General features: G+C 34.4%; 1 protein-coding gene across 3 annotated transcripts in view; it reads right to left on the reverse strand.

Annotated features, from left to right (window-relative positions):
* The window catches only part of Cadps2 (calcium dependent secretion activator 2), a 527,786-nt gene that overhangs the window by 202,711 nt on the left and 298,303 nt on the right, over positions 1 to 26,772 (reverse strand). For all 3 annotated transcript variants that reach the window (XM_071612817.1, XM_071612816.1, XM_071612815.1), the window contains one exon: positions 11,452 to 11,591. In XM_071612817.1, coding sequence (XP_071468918.1) covers positions 11,452 to 11,591 — 140 coding nt within the window. The remainder of the gene's footprint in view (positions 1 to 11,451; positions 11,592 to 26,772) is intronic.

The following is a 26,772-nucleotide window of genomic DNA, read 5'->3' on the forward strand; positions in this document are numbered from 1 at the left end:
TGTTATAATAGAGATTGAATTAGGACTGGCAGTAGAAACAAAAAGAAATTTCATTGTGGAATACAAGAGAGAGAGAGAAACAGACAGAGAGGTATTATTACTAATGGGTGAAGAGAAACATTAAAGATAAATCTGAACATCTCTCTAACTGGCAGAAATGCTAAGGCTGCCAGTTTCACAAAGGTGAACATAGCTGATAATCAAGTTCTGTCTTTTTGAGACTTGATAATTCCTTCTAATCCACTGTCAAATAAATAAAAACTTGTTTTTGGAAGTATTATATAAAAAAACGAAGAACCCTAGGGGCTGGGGTTGTGGCTCAGTGGTAGAGCACTTGCCTAGCACATGCGAGTCCCTGGGTTCAATCCTCAGCACCACATAAAATAAATAAATAAAATAAAGATATTGTGTCCAATTACAACTAAAAAATAAATATTTAAAAAATTAAAAAGACATTTTTATATAAATTTACAAACTGATATTTTTCTGAGAATAAGGCATACTTATTTAATTATGTGCTACCCTTAAGTTTATAACAATCCTAAAATGATTGAGATTTTAATTCTTGTGAATTCTTTGCTTTCTCTGTTCATGCTATATACACTGGCATTCAATCATGTGATTTTTTTTTTTTTTTTAATAATCAGAAGACATCCATCCAGCTCAAAAAGTTCTCTTCACTATTTTTCCCAGTATCATTCACTTGGAATGTTTTACAGGTATTTCAAATACAGTCTAGGGAGCTGTGGCCATGAGTTCCTGCTATCAATGCTGCATTCAGCTAGACTTCCATTCTGGTCTTCTGGAAAGGAGTAAATATCCCTTTTGACACTTTTTTTTTTTTTTTAGAGAAAGAATATCAGAATTAATATACTAATAGACAAGTTCTGACTACTTCTAAAATAGATTCTTTGCTATATTTTCTGTATTTTCAGACACTATCCTATGCTGATTACTTTTTTCCTGAGATTCTTTTTCTTCTTCTTGGACCTCTGCCATAGCCTCCTAAGCTATTGTACATGTGCTCTCTTGGTTAGAGTTCAAGTCTGCTGCCAAGAATGTCCATCAAGTTCTTTTACTTCTACTGATGTCCTTCTTTCAGTTTTCTAATTTATGTAACTCTCAGGCTCCTGCATCTCTTCCTGATGTTGGCTTTCTGCTATGCTCTGACCTTCTGAAATCTCTGCTTGCTCTTTGGGGTGTCTCTTCCACTCATCCTCCCCCTCACTAGGTCCAGTCTCTGGTGATGACAGTGCTGATTCCTTTCCTATTCCTCCTCCTTCTTCTTGTCCATTGTTAGGGAAACTATGTGCATCAAGTTTGTTTGTTTGTCTACTTAAGTGGAGTAAAAGCATTCACTAAATAGAATTGGCAGAAAAAATTTTTGAAATATGACTATTTCAAAAACTCAGGGGTCACTGCAGTAGAAAGAATGCAAATGACTTTTATAGATTCCACAATGACAGTGTGAACAAAGCTCAAATCTAGAGTATTTTATTTTTGCCTTAAATATTTAGTAAGTATTGATTATATAACATATTATTCTTACAAATAAAAAATAGTAACCCTGGAGTATACTCCCTTCCATAAGAAATGTTACTAAAACTTCCAACTAAAGTCTAATAACGAACCACAGAAATGGTCTAAATAATGGATAATAAACACTATTAGAAATTTAGATTCTCCATCATAGGCAAAAAGTCTTTAAAAAATTTTTTTTAAAGTTAGCCTCACTGTAGAGAATGATGATTTTCAATTTAATATTCATAAAATACTTTTTATGACAGAGTCTTTAGATTTATAGATATATAAAACTTATAGACTGGTGAAACTTACTGCAATTCTTCTGGGGTGGTAAATATTTTGAAACACACTCCAAAATTTTTGTATTATAGTAGACCAATTAGATAGTACCATAATTTGAAGCTTATATCTGAGCAGTCCAATACTTACTTTGAGTTTTGAATATAATTTCTGCATTGTCTTTTTCTTTAGAAAACATTCATTCGTTCACTCAACAAATACTTATTTAGCTCCTATTAAGTGATAGGCAATGATCTAAATATTGGGTTTAAAAGTAGCTGTAAGACAAGGTTCCAACCCTATGAGAATTACATTTATTTGAGAAACTAATCACTAATAGATCATGCCATGGAGATTACATTCTAGTTGTGGAGTTAGTGCAAAATAATAGCCAGTGACTAAAACATCAAGTAATGACGAGTTTTAAAAAAGTAATGAAGCCAGTAAAAAACAGAGAGAATTGGCAGCAGGGATAGAAGGGGACTTTGTAGTGCAAAGGGCTTTTCTATAGAGATGGCCTCTAATGGAGAACTGACTCATGAGTGGGAACACTGGGGGCAATGACTCATGAGAAGGGATACTGTGGGGGAAGGAGGCAGCACATTGTGTAGCAGAGTCAGCTATGGCCAATGACTTTAGAATCCTAATTTCAACAACACTAACCTCTCCCAGGGACTGTTTGCATAAAACACTAGCACATATAGTCAGACAAATATTCAAGTATATCAATGTCTTGGGTGCTATAATAACTGCAAAATAAAAGTCAGTCATTAAATATTGAGTGGTTTTCTTAGGCTTATTGATATCTACTTAAATGAAGCACATACACACACACACAAAAAAAAATTTAAAATATACAACAAATACCTGAAATGAAAATAAAACTAACATACTTGGTATGCTGCTTAGGGCTGTATAGATCAAGTCAGACATAATGATTTAAGCCAAAAAAAAAAAAAAAAATTAAACTAGCAATTTCACTAAAGCATACAAAAAGTACCACTAGTTTTTTAAAATATGCATTGAAAGCATCATGATTAAAAATCAAGTTAGACTGTATGAGTCTGAAATTAAGGGCACATTTCTACCTTATTTATCTTACTTGCTATGAAATAGTCTCCAGATATTTTTTAGAAACTGAGCTTATTCCTTAGACACATCATGAAAGTCAGCTACTCAAAGTTCAAAGCTTATATATAATATGTTCATTAGACACAGGAGCTGAAATAACGTTTGTACAAAAATAAACACCGAGAGAAACAAACTTCCCCACCTCCAACCAAAAGAGCTGCCAAATAAAAGTTTAAAGTTTAACAATTAAGCAAAGGGGCCTGATGGAGATGATAACTTTTATACTTTCAAGGAATTATGATTTGTCCCCTTCTATTTTCTCATCTGTCTTTAAGTATTTTTTTGTTCAGGATAAAGTCAAATGATGTATTAAAACCAGAACATTATCATTGAATATTTTCACCATGAAGAAATAATAAATGTTTGAAGAAATAGATATACTTGGCCTGATTTAAACATTTCACAAATGTATACATGTACTGAAGCATGATGGGACCCCACTAATGTATGCAATTTTTGTTTTTATGTACGTTAAAAATCAATTTTATTTAAATAAAAATTTCCAAAAAACAATTGGTGATTTAATAATGCTTATTACTAGCTAACTGAACACTTACTGTGTAGCAAATACTGTGTCAAGTGCTTTATGAATATATCTCATTTGCCACTCAAAACCCTAAAAACTATGCTGAGAAAAGCGAAGATCTGAGAAAACCGATGCAATTCTCAAATAAACCAAAGGGACATTTCACAATCAAGTCCAGCCTTAAAGCCTATGTACTTTACCACTATGGACCCTGCTTCTTGTTGACAGAAATGATCTTAAACAATTTGGCTTGAAAATCATTTAACTATTTCCATCTTGCCCAAGAGTATGAACATTTCTATCTCAGAATTAAAAGAAAGACATTCATGTAAAACATAGTAATTATAGTTAATAACAAAAAATGTGAGCACGCATTAAGTGTTCTTACCACAAGAAACAAGTACGTGTGCATATATAAATTAGCTGGATTTGCCATTCTGCAATGTATACATGTTTCAAAATAAGTTGTAAGGATAAATACAATTTTTGTCAACTTGAATGAAGGAATGATGGAAGGAAGGTTTTTATAAAAGGAAACAGGTTTCATGCTAGAAGGAACCTAAAGATGAGTTAGGGAGCCCATATTGTTTAAAGATTAGTAAACTAAGGAGGAGGAGGATGAAAGCCACAGAAGCTGGCTGGAGCTCAGGTCTCCCAGAAAGCCTCCTCCTATGCTTAACAGCAGCCTTCCTGAGGGCTTGAAAAGGAGCAGGGGGTGTGTCAGAGGCTGGGGGTTTTAAAGATACTTTTGTTCCATTTCATATTTTCAATTTAAATTTTTATCTTTCCTCCTTTTTTTAGTATTTCAAAATGACTTCTTTAGGGTTTTATCAATAGCTACAACATATTACTATGTACTAGTCAGCCACTCTCCTAAAAAGCACAGCATGTGTATTAAGGTATTACTCTTTCAAACAAGTATTTGAGGCTGGTTCTGCTAACATTTTCATTTTGCATTTGAGAAAACTAAGGTTCAGTGAGGCTTTATAACTTTCCCAAGATCTCATAGGTACTATATGATGAAGGCCAGATTTGAATCCATGGAGTTTGGACCCAGAGTTTACATTCCTAAAGTCTTGATAACCCTTTATCGATCAACTACCATGAGTCCTCTATAGAATATACAATGGGTTTCAATCAAATGAATTTCCTTAAAAATCATATTTTAAGGGGCTGGGGATGTGGCTCAAGCTGTAGAGCGCTTGCCTGGCATGCGTGGGGCACTGGGTTCGATCCTCAGCACCATATAAAAATAAAATAAAGATGTTGTGTCCACCAAAAACTAAAAAATAAATATTAAAAAATTCTATCTTTGAAAAAAAATCATATTTTAAGTGAAATAAATTTAACTACTCTTAACTAAAATAAAATCTTTTCCTTAGATTGATAACTTCTGTCTTTCACTGTAGAAATAATATGCCCACATCACAGAAGATATGGAAAAGAGAAAAAATAATATTTCAATCATTGTTTTATTGAATATTTTTAGTGTATTTCCTTTATGATATATCCTTTCTGAATATCCTATGCATCTGTTTTTAATACTATCAGACTATACTGAATTCTACAGTGTATACTTTTCAAATTAATCTTACATAATAGAAGCCTTTTTAGCCTGATATGTCAGTCCTTATGCATCCTTTCTTTGCTTTGAGAGGATTCAAATAAATTACCATTTTTTTTCATATCTCTCCATGCTGCTCTCCCATAGTCCACTTTTCCCCAAACACTGTGCATCCTCCATACATATAGCACAGCAATGGAATGAGAGGCATGTGAACATGCAGAGGTTGGGGAGCAAAGGAGGTACTTAATCATAAGGTTCTAGGCCCTAAGGAGTTTTCAAATTTTCTAGGCCATGGTCTCTGTTAGGAACTGATAAATCTGAGGTCAAGGTAGATGTACTGATTTATTCAAGTTAGTGAAAGAATTGAGGTCAAAGCTACAAGTCTTGGCTCTTGAGCTAGATAGAACTCACTCTACCTATTATTGCCTCTCTATCTTTATCTGGCCACTATTCAGTCACATATACCACAAATGAACAAAATATTAATAATTAAATAATGTCCAAAGTTTTTCTTCATCTCTCATAATGATCTGTCATTAAACAAGCCCACGAGTTTTGCTTTATTAAACTCAGGATTACTGTATCTGTACACAGTGCAAAGTAAGGCCTTGATTTACAAAATGAAAACTCTATTATAATTCTGCACATGAACTATTTATAAAATTTTAATATACACTATCTTATATACTATTTCTAAATAATTTTCACTATGACTTAAAAAAAGTGTCCCAAATTAAAATGATCTATGACTATATATGGTCTGATTTGAAGGGTATCAGAGACGGGGGTAATTTGGTACATAAAAAAAAAAAAATGAAAAGAAGTGCTTGTAAATATGTTTCTCTCCTAAAGAAGAATGCTAAAAGGCTGAATAAAGAGATTCAGTTTGAGCTTAAAGTTTAAGGCAGGCATTTATTATAATACCAACCAGAGGGAGTATAACAAGTTGAAATTCTCATTTAAGGACTATTGAGCTGTTTGAAAATGTTTGTACCATTATTACCTAATTTGTTAATAAGCACTAATAAGTAAAAATAAAAATATGGGTCTTAATGATTTAACATATTAGAAAGTGCCTTGAATGTAAAGGCGTATGGAAAAAAGAAAGTGACTTTCTAACTTACTCTTTTTATCATTCTAAATGTGATGACTACCTTAACTGTTTACAGAGGAGCACAGTCAGTCATATTTTTTGGAAGCTGTATTTGGAAATAGAATTGATTGTGACTTAAGAAACTAGCAAACATGTGGCCAGAAGTTTTGGCAAGACTACGAGCCACAGAATTTCTGTGACAGCAGGATATCAGGAGAAGGTCAGATGGAAAATATAGTTATTTTAGATAAAATCAGGTAGAAAGTCATTCTAAAGGTAGGTTTATAATGAGAAATCAGGGCTAGGTGATAGAGTACTTGCGTGGCATGTTCTAAGCCTTGGGTTTGATCTTCAATACAGGGGGAGGAAAAGTGGATGGTGAGAGGGAGAAAGAAATCAATTTTCTCTAGAAAAGAACACATTTGTCTTTTTTGTAAAGCTGAGACCTTCCAAACAATTTCCACCAAGACATAATTAAGATTTTCTTCCCTTTGTTCATCATATTGTCCCTTAAATGAGTTAAAAATCATAAGTCTTTTTTTTTTTTTTTTGGTATTGGGAATTGATCCCAGGGGACACTTAACCATTGAGCCACATCCCTCCCCAGCCTTCTTTTGTATTTTGAGACAGAGTCGCCCTGAGTTGCTTAGGTCCTTAGTAAGTTGCTGAGGCTGGCTTTGAACCCTGGATCCTCCTGCCTCAGCCTACCATGTGGCTGGGATTACAGGTGTATGCCATCATGCCCGGCCAGATCATCAATCTTAAACCAGAAACAAAATAATGTAATTTTATTAGGATAGTCATTTCATTTTATGCGCCAATGTGATGTCTGAAAAGTTAAGCATGTGAAGTTTGTGTAAGTGTGACATCCTAGTCCAAATACCCAGCTGCCCTTCTTCCTAGCCAAGCAAGGGTCATGGGCAAGTATGGGGTAATGACCTGCTTATTCTCTTCTTCTGCCAGAAGATGAATTGCTTTCCTTCCCTTACAGCAAGAGATGAGCCTTTTATACTTTTATGATATATATTAAAAAGGAGAGTTTTATTAGTGACAATTTAAAAAACACATCTATCCATTCAAAAGTATAAAATGCCAAGGATAACTGCAACACAAAGAAAAATGTGTATTCACGATAGTGATTTTGCTAATATTTTTACCTTACCAATTCTTAAGTGTGAAAAAATGCTTCTATAGCTACCTATTAATACAATTTTTATTCGTTTTTTTTCCCTATAAAACCAATTAGTTGTGTGTAGACCTCTGATAGATTGTGGTCATAAAGCTGCCACATATGTGACAGCCAATTTAGTTTTCTTCTTTCTCCTTTTCAGTTGTAGCCTTGTCACAATAGTCATTTATTTCATTACTGCTGTCTTGTTTTGCATTTCTTTTGGCTGAGAAAATAACCTTTGAATTAGGAAAATAATTTCATTTAATAAGAAGGGGGACAGCATTTCTATTTTAAGTTAATGCTGCTACTTAGCCACTAGGCTATGCTAAAGTACAGTCCATTTGTTAAGAACGCTATCTCTCAGCTATGCACAAAAGCAGGAAATAAATCTGAAAGGCGGATGTGAATCAGTAATCATTCAAAATCTAGCTGGTAATTCCTTTAACAGATTTATCTAACAGTTTTAATAATCGGTTTATATGAAACACTCCAAATGAATAAATGAATCTAATATATGTCTTGTGGCAATGTTCAGTTTGGTTTTAAAAGGATGGGATCATCATTAGGCTTCTTTTGCCCAAATTAAATATCCATTCTCATTTGCATGAAGTTAGCCCAACTTAAAAAAAAAGCCATAAGGTATATTTATGAACTGATTAGTTATCAGAAATATGAGCTTTAGATCAGATATATTTTGCTTTCTGCTTCAAAAAATAGATCATTTAAAAAATGCAGTTGAAAACCACACACCATTTAATTTATTTAAGATTTTTTAACACTAAAATTATGCTCCTTTACCTGTAAATTATGTTTAAAATCTTTTAAGTTTAAAGTTAACTAGTGCAGCTTATTCTAATATTTACACCTTTTCCCTTTAAAACTCCAAGGAGCACATGGTTAATCATTTTCATTGCTGTTATTCATATTAATAACATCCATCCTCAATTACATACTGTGGGAGACACTAGGGCTTTAAACAGGCCTAACAAGCTTACAGTGCAGTTGGAAACCCATGAAAGTTAAATAATACTTATAAAAATATTAGGAGCAAAGCAAGGATCATAGGTAAGTGACACACAAAACATAATACATGCTAAGAATCTGCATATGAGAGAACTGTTCACTGCCCATTTTATTAGAAAAGAATATTTATACTACTAAAGTCCCAGAGGATTTCCAAGTTTGATGTGCTGTCAAGATAAAACTCCATAACATTCTAAGTTATTGTTTAATCCACTGAACAACTCACCTCTAAGAGGAGTGTGCCATATTTTAAATATGTATACATCTTTTTAAAAAATTCAGCTTGTTTCTTTTCCAATTATTAATTATTCATCTATTAATTATTAATTATAGGATGTATTATTTACAGAACATAATCCAGCTCCAATGTAAAATGTTATTAATCTGTCATTCCTAATATATTTATACCTTGGTAGTTGAGTGCATACTGATAAGAAAAAGGTTAGTTGACTTTCTTTCTCAAATGTAATTCAGTTAAAACCCATTTAAGAAGCATTGCAGAAAAGATGAATAGTTATGCTATGGGTGAAATCCAAACAGGACAAGAAGAATTGCTCATTAACTGTCTGCTGCATAAATTAATGGTGAGCGGGTAGATGGATCAATGAAAGAACTCTAAATATTAAATGCCAGCATCTCCATATTTTCCCACGTATAGTTATGTTCAGAGGTCATATTCAAAATATTTAAAAGTGTTACCACACAGGCATGGAAAAGCCAGAGCAGATGCTGTGGTAAAGCACCTCCAACTCTCCCTGCCTAAAAGGATCAACTGCCATTACTGCATCATTGAAAACATTCAGTTCTGGTAAATTATCACTTTTATCACTTCTAATGTACTAATGTATTAAGATAGTTTTTATTGAACTGCAATTGTGGATTATGATATTCTTAATTTACTTTTGCTATGCAATACATTGACTTAACAGAATTTTTATTTCTAGAGTTCTTTCACTTTGTGTGCCACAAACTGTCTAGAACACTGGTTAGAATCTCTTAGCAATGGAAGGTAAAAGCCCATGTGGCTGGAATATGAGGCATTCCTAGTCTGAGTCCTTTGGTGAGCTCTTGAGCTTTGGGTTAAGATTAAATTGAGAGACTATGACATATCTTCTTCCATGTCCCTTCTGTAGATCTGTAGTCTTGAGCAGAAGTCAATTGCAAAGCCATTATGAAGGCCATTAGTCAGTCAAAGAAATATGATAAAAACAAAATCTCTTTTGGTGTAATGGAGTTACACCCCACTCTACCCCTGCAAAAAAAAAAAAAAAAAAAATCAAGATCATTTAAAAAATGATCCATAAGGGGTCTGTACTGACCCATCTGCTCTGGAGCATTATAAACTTAGGAACTACTAGATTAGAACAGGGTTTTATCCCCTTAAAATTAAAAGCTACAGAGCTTACCCATGCTTTGTTTCATGTTCTGTTTTCCTTCCTGGGACAATCTGAAAAGCCCGGAAGTATTCAACATGGTACTGGTCACGGGCAGATTAAAGGCCATCTTAGCATGATGATAGACTCCTGTTTCTTATTGTGCCATTCATCAAAAGAAAAAGAGACTAAGCAAAAAATTATAGAGAAATAACTAGTTCCTGGAACATACCATGTTTTTTTTTTTTTTTTTTTTTTTTATGTCTAACTCAAAACTCTACTAGTCCCTAAGTACTTTAGAGAGCTTGTGGCTGCTCTAGTCTCAAAGCCCTCCATGCCAACTGTATAAAACTTGTCATTAGCTCACAGTTCCCCCAGGACTCCTGCCTTTGTATGGGCTGTCTCATGTGATTGGAATGCCCTTCCTCCCCACTGCCTACCTCCTTCAAATTCCATCTCAAAAGTTCCAAACAGGACAAAAAGAATTGCTCATTAACTGTCTGCTGCATAAATTAATGGTGAGCAGGTAGATAGATGAATGAAAGAACTCTAAATATTAAATGCCAGGATCTCCATCTGCATTATGAGCTGAGTCACAGACTTGACTTTATTGATAAATTAAAGATGCCATAATGTAGGCAACCTAAATTACTGTTCCCTTTCTGAGAGGTGATGGTCCAAGGTATTTTTCCCTTACTTGAGAGCTGTTATGAAACTGCACATGCTGCACCCCAAACCAAGGGACTGAAACTGTCTCATCCCAGTGTAGCAATATTCTCACCCTGATGGTAGTATGTACATTTGGACTACCCCCTTGCACAACACCCAATTTAGTTTTCCCTAAGAGTTATCCAAAGAATTCTCCTTAGCTTTTGATCCATCAGCCTGGTCCTAACGTTTGTGATCTGGCTTCAAAGCCAGCAGACCTGTCTTGACAGGAATGTACTTTCTGAGACTCCTAAGTCTGTGCTAAACTCAGGTGAGCCCTTTCTGCAACTGCTTATCTCCATAAAAAGAAAAGCTGTAGCATTCTTTCCTACTGGCTAACACCTCTATACTAGAATTTGGCTGTAGTAAATCCTGAAGTGTTAATCTATGAAAGATCTGAATTTTTGAAAACTCATTTTATTTTATTCAAGAATTCAGATCTGTTCCTTCACCAGCTACAAGAGAAAAAGGACCTCGGCAGAGATGCAGGTTGATTCAGACCATGGCATTCTCCATGGGACAGTTCCTGCCCAGCTTGCTTATCCAGAGATGGCAGCAGTCTCTCCAGGATTGATTTAGTTTTCACTCACACATCAGGCAAACGCTCATCTCTCTCCTGTCAAGACTTGAACAACCTCCTGGGTTATGTCAGAACCACCTTCTAGTTTTTATGTATTCTTTGAAAGTTTAACCATTTCTGGGGACTCAAACGCCAGGCTTGTTTCAACTATTACTGTATCTACAATGTGAAGAATACTTGTCAGCAGTTATCCCTGTACATCAGTGTTCTTTATGACTAGTGTGTAACACCAACATAACTGAGCATCAACATTATGCCAGTATACAGAAAAACAGTTACATTAACAACAGAGTACTTAGCCATAATATTTCCATAAATCTAAAAATTTAAAGATAAACTACCTATACATCAGCAGTTTTGAAAAAACTCCATGTAGAAATCTGATACGCTGGTTCTCTCACTAAAGTGACAAAAGTGATACAATGAAATGAATAAAACAATTCAAGGATGGGAAATATTTTCAAATACACACTTACCCACTATGCTTCATGTGTGGTGGTTTTTCCATTCGCACTGCCAGTTTGATTTTTAAGTCATAGTCCTGACTATTTTTTGGAACTATCATGCGGTGTAGTTCAGCTGACTTGGAGCTATTAGAAGTTGGGTATAATATTACCTGTAAAGGACAAAAAAATTAAAGTGTGTGGAGTTTATAATACAGGGCATTTATGAACTGAAACTGGAATTTATTCTATACATTTTCCTACTTGTGAAGAGAGTGTCAATGCCCAAACATATCTAATAAACCATTTGACTGTCTCCTACCATAGCAGATTGGTTTTTCATATAGACTTTTATTTTTGACAAGTATGTGTGTTCATATTATTTCATAATTCATTTTCTTCTAGTGCCACTTTATAATAAATTAATAGTACAACAAGCTACAGTTGAACTGGCAATTGAAAAATACTTAATGGACACCTATAATTTCAAGACTATTTAAAACTTCTTAGGGCCAAGAAGTTCAGAAAGATTGATTCTATAAAACTGCAGATAACATGCTTATAAAGCAAAACCAATTATTGAAGCTGTACAAACATGCTCATGTTTCAATATTTTCTTTATAAAATAGTACTAAAGGAAATCAATGAGAGATGGACAAGAATGATCATAGCACATTTTCTGCTCTAGATCAATACAAAGAAAAGCTCTTCTTCCTGACTAAGGTTTTCCAGAAACATACAGATGAACTATAATTAGTGAAACAACATAATTATTTTAAATACACTGCCAAGTTACCAAGTGATTTTTTGACTTTAATTTTTTTTTAATTAGTTATACTTGACAGCAATTTGCATTTCATTTCATTGTACACAAATAGAGCACAACTTTTCATTTCTCTGGTTGTATAGGATGCAGAGTTGTACCATTTGTGCTGTCAGACATAAGGTAATGATGTGCATCTCATTCCAACACTTTCCTATCCCCATGCTCCATCCCCTCCACTGGTCCCCTTTGCCCAATCCAAAGTTCCTTCATTCTTCTCACGCCCTCTCCCCCGATTATGGATAAGCATCCACTTATCAGAGAGAATATTCAACCTTTGGGCTTTTGGGATTGGCTTACTTTGCTTAGCTTGATATTCTTTGCTTAGCATGATGTTCCCCAACTCCATCCATTTACCTGCAAATGCCATAATTTTATTCTCTTTCAGTCAGAATGACTATTATCAAGAATACAAGCAACAATAAGTATTAGTGAAGATGTGGGGAAAAAAAGCATACTCATACACTGCTGGTGGCACTGCAAATTGGTGCAATCACTCTGGAAAGCAGTACAGAGATTCCTTAGAAAACTTGGAATGGAACCACCATTCAACCCAGCTATCCCATTCCTTGGTCTATATCCAAAGGACTTAAAATCCAGCATACTATAGTGACATAGCCACACCAATGCTTATAGCAGCTGAATTCACAATAGCTAAATTGTGGAATCAATCTACATGTCTTTCAATAGATGAATAAATAAACTGTGGTATATATATACACAATGGAATATTATCAAGTGATTATTTTTTAATGCTTGGAAAAATCAACCCAAGAAAGGAAAGTTCATTCTTCATACACCCAGACAAGCCATCTTTTCACTCAGACTTAACCCTGCTTAAACAGAGCCCATGTCTAAGCCTTACTGGGGCATTTAAAACAAAAGCACTAGCCAAGTGCAGTGGTATACACACACTGGCTGGGGAGGTTGAGGGAGGAAGATTGCAAGCTCAAAGTCAGCTTCAGCAACTTAGCAAGTCCCTAAGCAACTTAGCAAGACCCCACCTCAAAATAAAAATAAATAAATAAAAAGAGCTGGGATGTGGTTCATGGGTCATGTTCCCCTGGGTTCAATCCCCAGTACAAGATAAACCAAGGCACGAAGTGCAACATACTATAAATTAAGTCATACTTAGCTTAAATCAACAGGGAAAACAAATAAACCTCAAGTGTAGGTATGAATGGAGAACTACTAACATGCACAGGTACGTGAAGATGTTTTTAAAGCATACATGGCAGCTGAAGTTTTTCTTTATTCCCCTTCAAAAAAACCTTCATTCCCATGTATAAGCGAAAGTAGTTACTGAAAATCTTCAAACAAGGCACTCTTTTTTCTTTAGGAAAGACAACACCATCACAAAACCTTCTCAAACCATCCTCAGTTTGTGAGTTGTTAAATGTAGCCACTATTTTTAGACTTTTCTCAAGCCTTTCCTAAAAGTCATTGCTCTGATGAGTCTGGCACATCCACAGTCTGAAGCACACAAAGGACATTTAAGACAGACAAAATGGCATGTGCCTTGTTTACAAAATTGTGATCATACTCTAATATTGATTTGTTTGTTTTGCTAAAATACCCAGTAAAACATTTTACAGATTCTTAAATGATAATAAAGAAAAAATAAGTTGATAGCTTTTGGCTTATACCAGTAGACCAAGGAATAGCTTTATCAACTTACAAGCTGATTCCAAAAGAACAATAACAAAAACAAAATCAAAGACTAAGAGCTATACATTCTCTCTAGCTATGATATTCCTAGCAAGTCTGAGAGGCTTTTCCTCTCCTCCTCCCCATACGTTCTTTAAAATATATATACATGTATATATACTTTGGCAAGAGCCACCTACATACAGACTTTATTCTTTTAAAACTCTTCCTTCTATGTTTATTTAAAATTGGTATTGTTCCAATTTTAAAAGTCTTATACAGGAAATAAATACATATTTTTTAAAACAATTTCTCCTTCTCTAAATGCTAACAATAAGTTACTAAATGAGGCCCCCAAATAACTGATTATAGCTGATCTGCAAATTAAGAATCATCCCAATATTTCATACAATTGTTTCTCTCTTATTTTTCTGATGGACATTTCTGACAGAAGTCAGTGAAAGGGGTTATGATTCAGCTCTGTTCAATTAAATAACATGGGAGTGCTCACTATATGGATATACACCCAGGTGAAAGAATATGAAACCCCTTAAGGAGCCCACAGTCTTTTATTACCAGACTCTCAGCTCTGATAACATCACATCTGCCTATTATCATTCTATCTCTAGAATATGCAGCAGTTACTTGCTGTTGCTAATCTTGGGGTTTCTTTGACATGTCTGTTTAGTTTCTCTGTCCTACCATATGTAGAGTTAATTCCCTGTGTTAAGGTCCCTCCATTTGAAAAGCCTGGCATGGTTTCTGTTTTTCTGGAGAGACTGATAAAGTTGTGAACACTGGCACATGTAACAGACAGGCCCACAGATAATGAAACCTATGTTTCTAAGAGAATTGCACTGGAAAATCTACCCTGAACTTATTCTCCCTTAGACTTCCAAATTGCACATATAGAAAGTAGTCTCAACCTTTTATGTGATTTAGCTGTAAATGCTAATAGGCAAGGAAGAATCTCCCAAGGCTCAGCGCTCCAAGGGCCATGGATAATACAAGACAAAGGAATTCAATATACAATACAGGTCTAATCAAGAGGTCTTGAACACCTCCAGGAAAGGGGTCTTAACAGGATTTCATTGTTGGTATTGAATAATTACTGCTATATGTTTCTCATTTTTCCATTTTTTAAATGGGAAACTTAACTGTAGCTCTTCTGTCCCTGCTGTACTGTTGTACACTGGATTTGTGTTAGGGAAGGATGGGAGAAAGAGAGGAACAGTAGGCAGGTAGCATGAACTTTCGTTTACAGGTTGTGACGATGCAAAGAGCAATAGTTAAACCTGGTATAGATGCTAGACTGCATGTAAGAATGGGTTAGGACTTGGGGCTGTTTCCCCTGAATGTGTTCTATATACAGAAGAAAGGGTCAAAAGCTATCTGGTAACTAGTGGGATGAACTACAGAAGATCAAGTAACTCTTCACCAGGATTCATGCTTTCTTAGTATACAACTGGTGCTAGTAAAGCAACTGGTCAGTCAAGGACTGTATTTTCTGGATCCTCCTGCATCTGAGTAGGAACATGCAAAAGTTCTAGGTAATGAAGTGTGAAAGAGAAGTGATACAGTGTCACTTTGGGGAATATGATTAATACACAGGTTTACCTTCTTCATCCCTCTCACCTCTGTCAGTTGAATGCAGAGAACCCCAAAGCCACATAGGAAGTGAAAGAAACAGAAGAAACCAGAGCCCCAAATCACCATGTGGAAGAAAGTCACCCTTCTCTCTGGAACAACCAATGTAAACACTCATTTTAGTAATATTGTTTTGAATACCTGAAATATTGTCATTTGCTTGTTATAGCATTTAGTAGTATCTTTTTTTTAAAGAGAGAGAGAAGAGAGAGAGAGAGAATTTTTTAATATTTATTTTTCAGTTTTTGGTGAACACAACATCTTTATTTTATTTTTATGTGGTGCTGAGGATCGAACCCAGTGCCCAGCACATGCCAGGCGAGCGCGTTACCGCTTGAGCCACATCCCCAGCCCAGCATTTAGTAGTATCTAACTAGAAATATTAAGACTGTTTGCTTCATAAATTTTTAATTCGTACCTAAGTGTTTAAAGAATTTGTTTTTCATGATAAGCAATTCCACTTTAATAGGATGTAATTTGTGTACAGGCTGATGTGTCTATTGTTGATTGTCTGAATAATTAAAATATTTAACAGATTAAAAAATTTACTAGAGTTTTTTTGTATCATAAGTTCACAGCTAAATTACACTATAACTCTGTACAAAATAGTTAACTTCTTATTATTGAGCAAACTATTTTGTTCTTTGCCATTTTTTCTCTTAACCTTTATACATTCCTGCTTCTAGCTTATTTTTGTTACCAACACATTAAATGTCTTATCATGACACTTTTTTTTAATGATTTCTTATCTGAAATATAAAGCCAGTGCATCTTCTTCATGATAAAATGTCAACATGACTTGCAATCTTTGCTAAGGTGTGGTTAAAAACAAACAGAAAAATAGTTTTTTAGGCTTTGTTTAAAGTTCTGTCAATTTAATGTACACATGCAAATGTGTTTAGAGTTGCATGGGGTTCTGAAGGATTTTTCTCTTAAGATGCTTAAGATGCACCTCTATCATCTGGTAACTCTAAATTGCTTCTTTTCTATTGAGATACCTTGATTAATGTTGACCCATGTGAATTTGGGTGTATTTCACATGAACTAAACTACGTGATCTATGGACACTAGAAGTTTCTCAATTTTTTTTTTTACATAAAACATATGAAAATTTAAAAAATGTTAGAAGGAAAAAGCTAGAAAAGAAGAAGGGCTAGATAAATCATTACTCCCCTTTCCCATGATTCCTTCATAGGGGAATTACTGCTTCCTCTAAAAGTCTAAGAATATAAGATTTACAAGACAAACACAGGGAGAGGGATGAGAAATAAAGGCACAGGGCAATTGCAATTGAATTCTTACACAATGGTCCCTAGGGCAAGGCATACAATCCCAATGCTGACATTGTTCCCAGCACCCTAAGTTCTCAAGCTCTGCCCACACTTGGCTATTCAGCTGTTTCCTTGTTCCCTGAACCTACCTGCCCTCGGTTTCTATGGCTTGACAGAAAAAGAACCTCAATCAATGTATTCATATCATTTTCTGCTCTTTACATCCTCTTATGTTACTGAGAAGACTCTGTAGGATGCCAATTTTTAAAAATTAGGAAAAGGAAGAGGACTCTATAAGTGAGACCAGAGGCCAAGAAGGTAGAAGAAAACCAGGAGTGTAATGTGCCATTTTCAAGAGGGAGAGAACAGAAAGTGGCCATCAGCACCAAATGATCATCAAGGTCAAGCACGGTGGAGTCCAAAATGCCATTGCTTTGTTAAGAAACAGAAGTTGCTAAGAGTCAAGTATATGATGCATGGCATTTTTGGTCGAAAGGTGACACCAGCTAGCCATTGAGATGATATGATTATGTTAAGATTTGCATTCATATGGATATTGGACTCCTGCTGTTCACCTAGGCCGGCTACGGGACTCCTGGAGAGTTCCCATTGGTTGGGGAAGTACAGTAGGAGGGAGTTCCGGGGGAGGAGCTCTCTGCGGGTCCGGGAGGAGGCCGCGTGGGTGGAAAAAATCTTCCCTGGCGGTACCGGACATTGGCGGCAGTTTCAAAAAATAAACTTTGTTCCTGCTTGAGTGGCTCGTGATTTTGTGCCCAGCCAGACTGCGGCAAGAAGTCACTGGAAAGCTCAACAAGAAAGTTAGAGAGGCTGGATGCCAATGGCTTCAGGGAGAAATTCTGTTTGAGGAATGGAGGAAGATGTGAGTGAGCAACAGACACTCTGTGCAACAGCAGGGAGGAAGAGAAAATTGGAAGGTTGTGCCTATGAATGGGACCAGAAAGGATTACAGATACACTTGTTTTTTTTTTTTTTTTTTTTAAGAGTCTTTTGCTAAAGAGTTTATACAACATCATACATTCACAGTCAAAAGATGATTTTAAGCCAGGAAATGACATAATATGAAAGAGAGTTTTAAGCCAGGAAATGACATAATAAAATGTTCATACCCTTGAGTAAAGAATACCCCTCTCTCCAGCTGTATATACCCTAGAGAGAAGTCCTGTACTCAGCACGATCAAGTGATCTCAAATCCAAATAAGTGGTGGATTGGTCTTGAAAATGCATCTTTAAAACAGAGTACGAAGGAATGAGGGACTAAAAGATGCTATTAGCTAAAATCATGTCTTAGTTTATGATTAAAAGTCATTTTTACTCACAAACAAATGTCCTTGAAACAAAGAATGTTCTAAGCAAATCTGTGAGGAAACATCTCTTCAAATAAGCAGAGCCTATTTCAGAAACCTTGACTTTCTAGTTTCAATTGACATTTCTCTATCTTTTATATTCAAATGACAGAGATTATAATATAGCAAAGATTCCTAACTTACTCCTTGTGAACCTTTCTAGTACCTTTTTTGAGAGCTTAGGATCTTGAGATCATATGTATAGACAAAGGTCTACCAGAACTTACTTCATTTCACAAACACACATTTATCAGATGTTAAGTACCATATATTTTTTTCTGATATCAGAGCTCACTTAGGGGGAAAAGATGAATTGGATATTTTTTTTTTCAGAGATCTACATCCTTGGTAACATTACCCAGTGTTTTAATAAACTTACTCCTTTGATGTAATGTCACTGCTTCCTGTCCTGTTTAGCTGAAACAAGGTGCACCTGCTCACCCTCACTCACACAAGGCTCTTTTGTGTACCAAGAGATTAACATTAAGTCTTTGGTCAACCCTCCTGCCCCTGGGATAAATCCAGTTCCCTTTACTTTCAAACCTGAAAAGAATCCTGGAATTTACAATATGGGGTTGATCAAACTACCAACCCCTCACCAAATGTGTACTTGGCATAACAGAGAACTACATGTCTCCTTCCTTCTGTGTAGTACATTTTTTTTTTTTGTATGAAAGGTTGTTTGCGGGGGGGGGAAATGAAACAATAAAAGAAAAGGGAAGTAGTCTCTCAATTACATATACTTTCTTACCATTATCTTGGTAAAAAAAAAAAAAAAGATGAAGAGTTTTGTTATTTGTATAATGGGAGGCTGAGGAGAGGGCAAGGAAAGAAAAGTAAGGAGGGCATACTATTTCTCAATTTTGTTTTTGATGCCTGTACTTAATACTAAGCTGTCATTAGAAGGAGCATTTGAAATGCATCTAGCAGAGAATGCTCCTGAGGGGCTCCTGGGTGGTAGAGAGGGAAAGTCCTCTGAATTTCACATAACAATTAAACCAGCATCTTGAAGTTATTTTCCTCCATTGTTTCCCCTGAGATTGTCTTTAAAGTGTACAGTAACATGTTTTGATACACATAGTAAATGTTAACATGTTCATTTGTAGTTGACAAATAATATGTTTATAGAATATACAATAGAATATTATGTGGACTTAAAAATGAACTATCATTTGCAACAACATAGATGGAATTGGAGGGCATTATACTAAGTGAAACAAATGAGGCACAGAAAGACCAATACTACATGATCTCAGTCATATGTACAATCTAAAAATGTTGATCTCATGGAAACAGACTAGAAAGGTGGCTACCAGAGGTGGGAAAGGAGGAGGTGGAATGGGAAAGGGAGGATGTTAACCAAATGGGACAACATTTGAGTTTGTCTGAAAAAAAAAAAAAAAAAAACCCTCTAAGTCATTTTAAACCATGGTTCCCTTCACATCCTATGGTAGATATTACCAAGTGTTTATTGGTTGGGTTTTTGGCTGCATAGTCGGAAAGATGGATGCTTAGAAAATTTAGAAACAAAAATTCAAAATTAAAAGGGATACTTCACTGAAATAAAGAAAAAAATGTTTGCCAACTAAAGTACTGCCAAAATTTGATAACAGGAAATGAGAGTGGTAAATTTTAGAATTAGCGTGTCATTTACCATAGTCTCTAAAAGTCTATGACACTCTCATACTTCCATTTATGGAATGTAATAGGTTGAAGACTGGACTCCCCCAAGTGCCCAGGTCCCAGTCTGCAGAACCTGTGAATGACAAAGTGGAGTTAAGACAGAAAATGGAAACAAGGTTTCTAATTAGATGATCTTGCATTATCCAGGGGGCCCAATGTACTCACAAAGGACATTAAGAGAGAAAAGGAAGGCAGACAAGTCAGTGCTGGAATGATGTGACATGAAGAGATTTGATCAGCCATTGCTGACTTAGAAAATATAAGAGTCCTGAGCCAAAGAATATGGTAGCCTCTAGAAGGCGGACAAGAAAAAAAACAGGAAAAAAAAAAAAAGAGTGTCATGTAGCATATTTAGAAAGGAACACAACCTTGCTGACACCCCAGTTTTAGTCCATAAAAATCCATTTTGGATTTTTTGATCTTCAGAATTTAAGGTAATAAATGTGTATTCTTTTAAGCCACTAAATTTTTGTTGATTTATTACAGCAGCAACAACAAACTAATACATGAGCAATAAAAGCTGAGATTTGATCATAAAAAACTCTTAAAGTTACTTTTTAAAATTTTTATTCTAAGTGTGTGATTCAAAGACTATCTTGAAATGAAAATTTCTATCATTAAGTTTGTCTACTTTGTGTGTGTGCACATAAGTGCTTATTTCTCTCACATTCTTAAAGGATTCTGCTTGTACAAGATCTATAAAACTATACAGTTTTCTGTCACTTTGTATAAATGTAGTTAAAAGAAAGTTTAAACTTTTCCTATAATAAATCAAAAGAGTCTCAAAGAAAGAATTAACAATGAGGCTAATTTCAAGTTCCATACACCCAAGTGAACAAGGATTATTTTTTTCTATTTTCAAAGCCTTTTTTTTGTAGATTTTGAAAGACATACTCAAGCTCATCAGTTATTATATTTTTCATGGCTCAATTAAGGATACTGTCCTTTTTTCATCTTTTTACCATTTCATTGCGTCTGAGTTACTGATTTCAGATTTCTCCTTAGGTGGAACAGTAAGTTTCATCATTGCTATGGCTACATTTGTGTTTTTTAGACTCATATAGACAGGAAAGCATCATTATTCATGATCCATTCTCCTTAGACATAAATTATAAATAGCACTAACCTTTGCATTTACTTATCAATACAGTTTCTATTACAGGACACTGCATGAGCAGCTTTATTATGTTTCTTTTTACTAGCCTGCTTATAATACCTGCCATTTATGGAGAACCATTCAACTGAATGTCTCAGAGGGCTTTGTGAAATTTAAATTAATTCTCACATTGCCTTTAAAAAGCCATTATCTTGTTATGTAAATAATCTGGGACTGAAGCTAAATGAATAACTAAGGAAAATCACTTCCAGATAACAATACATGCTTTGAATTTTACATCTCCTTCTCAATCTAACACATTATTCCTTGAATTATTTCACAAACATTATATTAATGAATTTAGCTTACTCCTCTTTGGCTCTTAAGTACGACAAGAATTATGTAGTCAAGTCAATTTCTGCCAATCCACTACATATGGTGGCAGTATGGAAAGAAAGGAGAAATCGATAATGTCCAAACTTGAGTAATTTAGCTATAGCCTTGAAGGGCATAAAACATACAATTAGACAGAAACCGTTTGGGCTTGACTAGTTAATCTCTGTACTATAAGATGACTGTTAGTACTTTTATTAAAAACTAATTATGACTGTTAGTACTTTTATTAAAAACTAATTACGAAGAGTATAGAATTCACAAATTTCATTTGAATATGGAATCAATGCAAGGCCTAACATTTCATAATTTGCCAAAATGACAAAAGAAAAAAAAACTTTTGCAATTTATAATTTTATATGTATACAAATGAATCATTAGTCATTTTAAACGATGTGAAAGGAAGATAGAGAGTATGGGGTTGAGAAATTTCTGTATATTTTCATTTGCTGCAAAAAATAGAATGAATTCAGGAAGGTATGTGCAAGGATGGAAAGGTGGTAGAGAATAAAAACCAGGTGAGAAAATCTGTGGGTAGAGAAAGAGAGGTAAACGTAATTATCTGTGGATTCATGTCTATCATGGTAAGTCAGTATCAGAGTCAATGTCTTACATGAGCAGGTTTCAAACTTTTCATTTTGTCATGAGAAGCAAAAACTAATTTGAAACTTGCACTTTTGATTTAAGGACTTTATTTCCGACTCATGCAATTTATATAATATGAACTAGCAGGAAATAAAAGCACATAGGTTTTGTTACCAGGCAATCAATGTAAACATTCTCTTCCATCACTACCTTTACTGAGGTAGCATTGATAAATGAAAATTGCACGTTTATAATATAATGTGATGTTTTGATATAAACCAAATATAGTTGTTTTTATATGTATATAGTAAAAGCATTTAAGATCTATTTAGAAAATTTCAAAAACATAGTACATTATTATTAACGAAAATTATTAGGCTGCACAATAGATATCTGGAATTTATTCATCCTGCCTAATGTAAATTATGTATTCTTGACCAACTTTTCCCCATTCCATCAGCCCCTGGGAACCATCATTCTATTCTGTTTCTCTGAGTTTGACATTTTTGGTTCCACATAAGTGACATCAGGCAGTACTGTCTTTTTGTTTCACTTAGCATATCTTCCACATTCATACATGTTGTTAAATGTGACAAGATTTCCTTCTATTTCAAGATTGGACAGTATTTCATTGAATATATGAGGAAATGTTCAACTTCACTAACAATCAGGTAAAATCAAATTAAAACTACATGATTTATCATGTCACACCTCTTAAAATTGCTATTATCAGAAAGTAAAAATGAATGTTAGTGAGGGTGTTGAAAAAAGGAACTCTTATACCCCATGAATAGGAATATAACTATTATACAATTATGGGGAAAAATCAAAGTTCTTCAAATTAATAATAGGACTAGCAAGTGGGTGACAATAGACTAGATACCATTATAAATTTAAGAATTTATTTTGCTTATTTGTGTCATAATTTCTTCATCCAAAACATGAAGAGGTTGGACTAAATAGGGCTATAGTATCCTTTTTAATGTTGAACTCCATTAACCAATGAAACACAAATGACCTAAAGCAGTGATTGGTCTTGGTCATATCCATTATACAAAAACTAAGATAAACCATTTAGTATTTTTTTCTAAAATTGAGCTGAATATAAAATCTGTTTCATTAACATAGAATTATATTTTCTAGCTAAATCAGTTCCATCAGAACCTCAAGAAGTAAACAATCTCAGATTATCTACCTGATGCCAACCCTAGCTCCATGGCTTCAATTTATCTGTGAAAAAAGCTATGGATTATTTTGGCTCGGTTATTTATTTTTTGTGGTACTGTGTTACAAAAGGGTTAAATTTACATGTATATATGCAAGACATTTCTACCTGCTTACTCAATATCCTCTTTGTCCTTACTGAAACAATCCCAGTTGTATTCAAAGCAACCATAAGACAAAGAGATACTCTTCTAAGACTCTCATGTATTTAAAGAGACTAAGAAAATGCAAAAAAATATATAAAATAATCAGTGATAAATCTGATAAAAGGTAAGCTAACTAACTTCCATGTATTAAAATATGGAAGATATTGCTATAAAAATTTTAAGGAGGCCTCAACAAATGGAGAGATACTGTGTACATGAGTCAGGAGCCTCAATTTTGTTAAGTTGTTCATTGTTTCAAATTCAATTCAATGCAACAACAATAAAAAAAAATCACCCTCTCTTTTAAAACAAAAACAAAACAGAAATCCACAATCTGATTAAAAAATTCACAAGGAAAAGCAAAGAATCTAAAATTGCCACAACTCTGGGAAAAAAAAAAAAAGAGTAAAACATAAGAGACCCAAAGTTAGAAGAAAACCAGCACCACCTGATTTCCGAACATATTATAACACTTCAGTAATTCAGCAGAATGGAGTTGTCATCAAGACAGGAAAATAGATCAATGGAACAGAATCCGAGACCAGAAAGAGGCCCACAGACATAAACAATTGACTTTTCAACAAATGTGCTAAGTAAATTCAGTGGAGAAAGTCTCAAGAACTTGTGCTATAACAAATTTGTTACTTATGTACAAAAAATATGAAATCTGCATAAATCTAGATGCAAAAATTAACTAAAAATGGAACAAAGCCCTAAACATAAAAAAATAAACTTTATAAAGAAAATGGGAAATATGATCTTGAATCTAGCAAAGATTTACTGGATATGGCATCAAGAGCATAAAACAAATTAAAAAATTCATAAATTGGATTTCATTTAAATCCCAAATTTCTTCTCTTTTGAAACACAGTTTAAGAGAATTAAAAGACAAGCCAATATGTGGAGAAAAATATTTATATCATATAATCTAATAAAGGAGGTATAAACATCACATTATGATCTTTCCAAACTAAAAAATTAGAAAATGAACAATCCAATTAAAAATTGAGGAAAATATTTGAATAAATTTTTCATCAAAGAATAAGTACATGGCAGGGAAGCATATGAAATGATGCTCAAAATCATTAGTGTAAGTTTTAGGGAATTGCACATTTAAACCACAATGAAATGAAAATACGCATCTCTTAGAAGTAAGGGATTACTGTAGTGTATGTGCCTGACATTTTTCTATACAGGAGAGAGGAAAGCCTCTATTATTCTGAGGAAGTAGGGAAATGTCAACTTCTGCTGCAATCATCACCTACAGGGATCCACCGTAGAGGATGCCTATTAATAACTTGCTTGGGGGGCCTTTTAGTATTAAGAAGGTAAGGGATGCTTTCCTCGGTTCTACAGCTCAGCTCCTGGCCAACTCCTCAGATAATGAAGAACAACTAGCTGGTACATGTCATAGAGTTCTGTAAGCCATACATAATTAACTGCTGCTAGAAAAAAATGTTTAGAAAGAATTTACTCCATATGTGAATCTCTGGTCCTTCACCTGTCTGTGGTCCTGACATGGCTATTGATATTAACCTATAAATTCATGGAAGGAATTGCTATACAGAAAGATTTAAGGAGAAAAGAGATCTTTTCTGTGATTTGCAGTTTCAGAAAAGTTGTGCCACTTTCTAGAACAAAAATAAAAGTCTTGTGTATATGGCAAGTAGAAGTAGACATAGATGAAACGTAGCAGAATTTCCATTCCAATTGGAAGCTAATTATATGAATTTCCTAGCAAAAGCAGCAGTTGGCTATTTCAGTAAAATGGGATATTAAATTCTGTTTTAAAACTGAAGAAATACCTATGATTATTATTTCATTATCAGCTTCTTTAATTCTTTTTTCATTCATATATAGATAAATAATGCTGGAAATTGTTTTTAAAACCTCAAATACAATTTTTGTTTGAGCTTTTGAGAAGGCCTGAAATGAATTTCATCAATTTAACTGTGCACTTATTTGTAAAATGTTCAAATGGTTAATTCTTCAATAAAACATTTAAAATCGATTCCTGATCTATCACTTCCTATGCTGAAATTATAAATTCTACAATATCTACCTATAAGCTAGGCAATTAGGGACATATTTTTTTCAACTCTATGGTCTAGTTAGATGTATGGCCTATTAGCTAAACACATCATATTGGCTTATGGAATTAATGTAGCTCCTAAAATTAGAATACAAATGAGAAACTTATAGAGAACTTGACTTAACCAGAACTATACAAATGAGAGCAAGAGAGAAAGCAAAAATTATATATGCAGAAAAATCAAGAAGGACAAGAAAGGGGAATTTAGACCAATAGCAAATCAGAGACCCTAAGAAAGTGTTTTTCTTAGTGCACAGCTATTTGAATATACTACTAAATAGCTCTCTTGTAAAGTTTTGGAAACTAACAAAAAATTATGCATATTCTGATAACTCCTCAGTGAGGTCTCCTTTGAAGCCCAATAAAACAAACTAAAGAAAGCAACTTGGGGAAAAAGACAAATATACAAGTTAATTTTTACTTGCTATATTAAGATATTATAAACTTCTTGTAAGATAATAGTTCATTTCAATGGAATAATTGTTAAGCAAGGCTAATTTATCTTAATCTTTAAAATGTACTCGAAATTAACCACTACCTACTGTTTCCACACAGGACTTACATTTATAAAACAAGCAAACAACTGTCAATTTGACATATTAGGCATGAACATCTCCATTTTAAGAAATGTTGCACAGAAGTACAGAAAAAAGATGAGAGAAATATGCAAAATGAAAATCTTAATTTCAAGAAATTGCTACTCTCAAAATGTATATCCAAGAGGTGAGTAAACTTTTTGCTATTAACATCATTTAATAAAATTAGAAAAAAGATGATGTACTGACTCTAAAAAAGAAAGTAGATGCTACCAATGTGTGTGCTCCCCTATCCTCATGGAGGTAGAGGAATTGGCACCCCCAATGATAAAATGGTGAGGAGACACCAAAGCCATCACTCAGTTGTACACAACAGATTATTTTTCTAAGCTGTCAGAAAGGTCTAAAAGGCTCAATGGAAAGACTGTTGCTTACCAACAAATGTTGCATTGTTGTGGTTTAGATGTGGTGTCCCCCAAAATGTCACATGTGAGAATGCAAGAAAGTTTGGAGGAGAAATGATTGGGTTATAGCATTAATCTAATTAGTAAATTAATCCCTGATGGGGTAAACTGAGTGGTAACTGGAGGAGGGTTGGGTGTGGTTCCTTCATTGGGGGCGTGGCTATAAGGTATATACTTTGTATCTGGAGAGTGGAGTCTCTCTGCTTTCTGATCATGAGGGGAGCTGCTTCCTCTCCCACACTCTTCCTCCATGATGTTCTGCATCACCTTTAACCCCAAGGAATGTACCAGCCTTGTATGGACTAAGACCTATGAAACTTTGGGCACTCAAGTAAACTTTGCCTCCTCTACAGTTGTTCCAGTAGGGTCCCTTAGTCATAGCA

This window comes from Marmota flaviventris, chromosome 1 (assembly GCF_047511675.1).
Source record: "Marmota flaviventris isolate mMarFla1 chromosome 1, mMarFla1.hap1, whole genome shotgun sequence".
Classification (NCBI taxonomy): domain Eukaryota; kingdom Metazoa; phylum Chordata; class Mammalia; order Rodentia; family Sciuridae; genus Marmota; species Marmota flaviventris.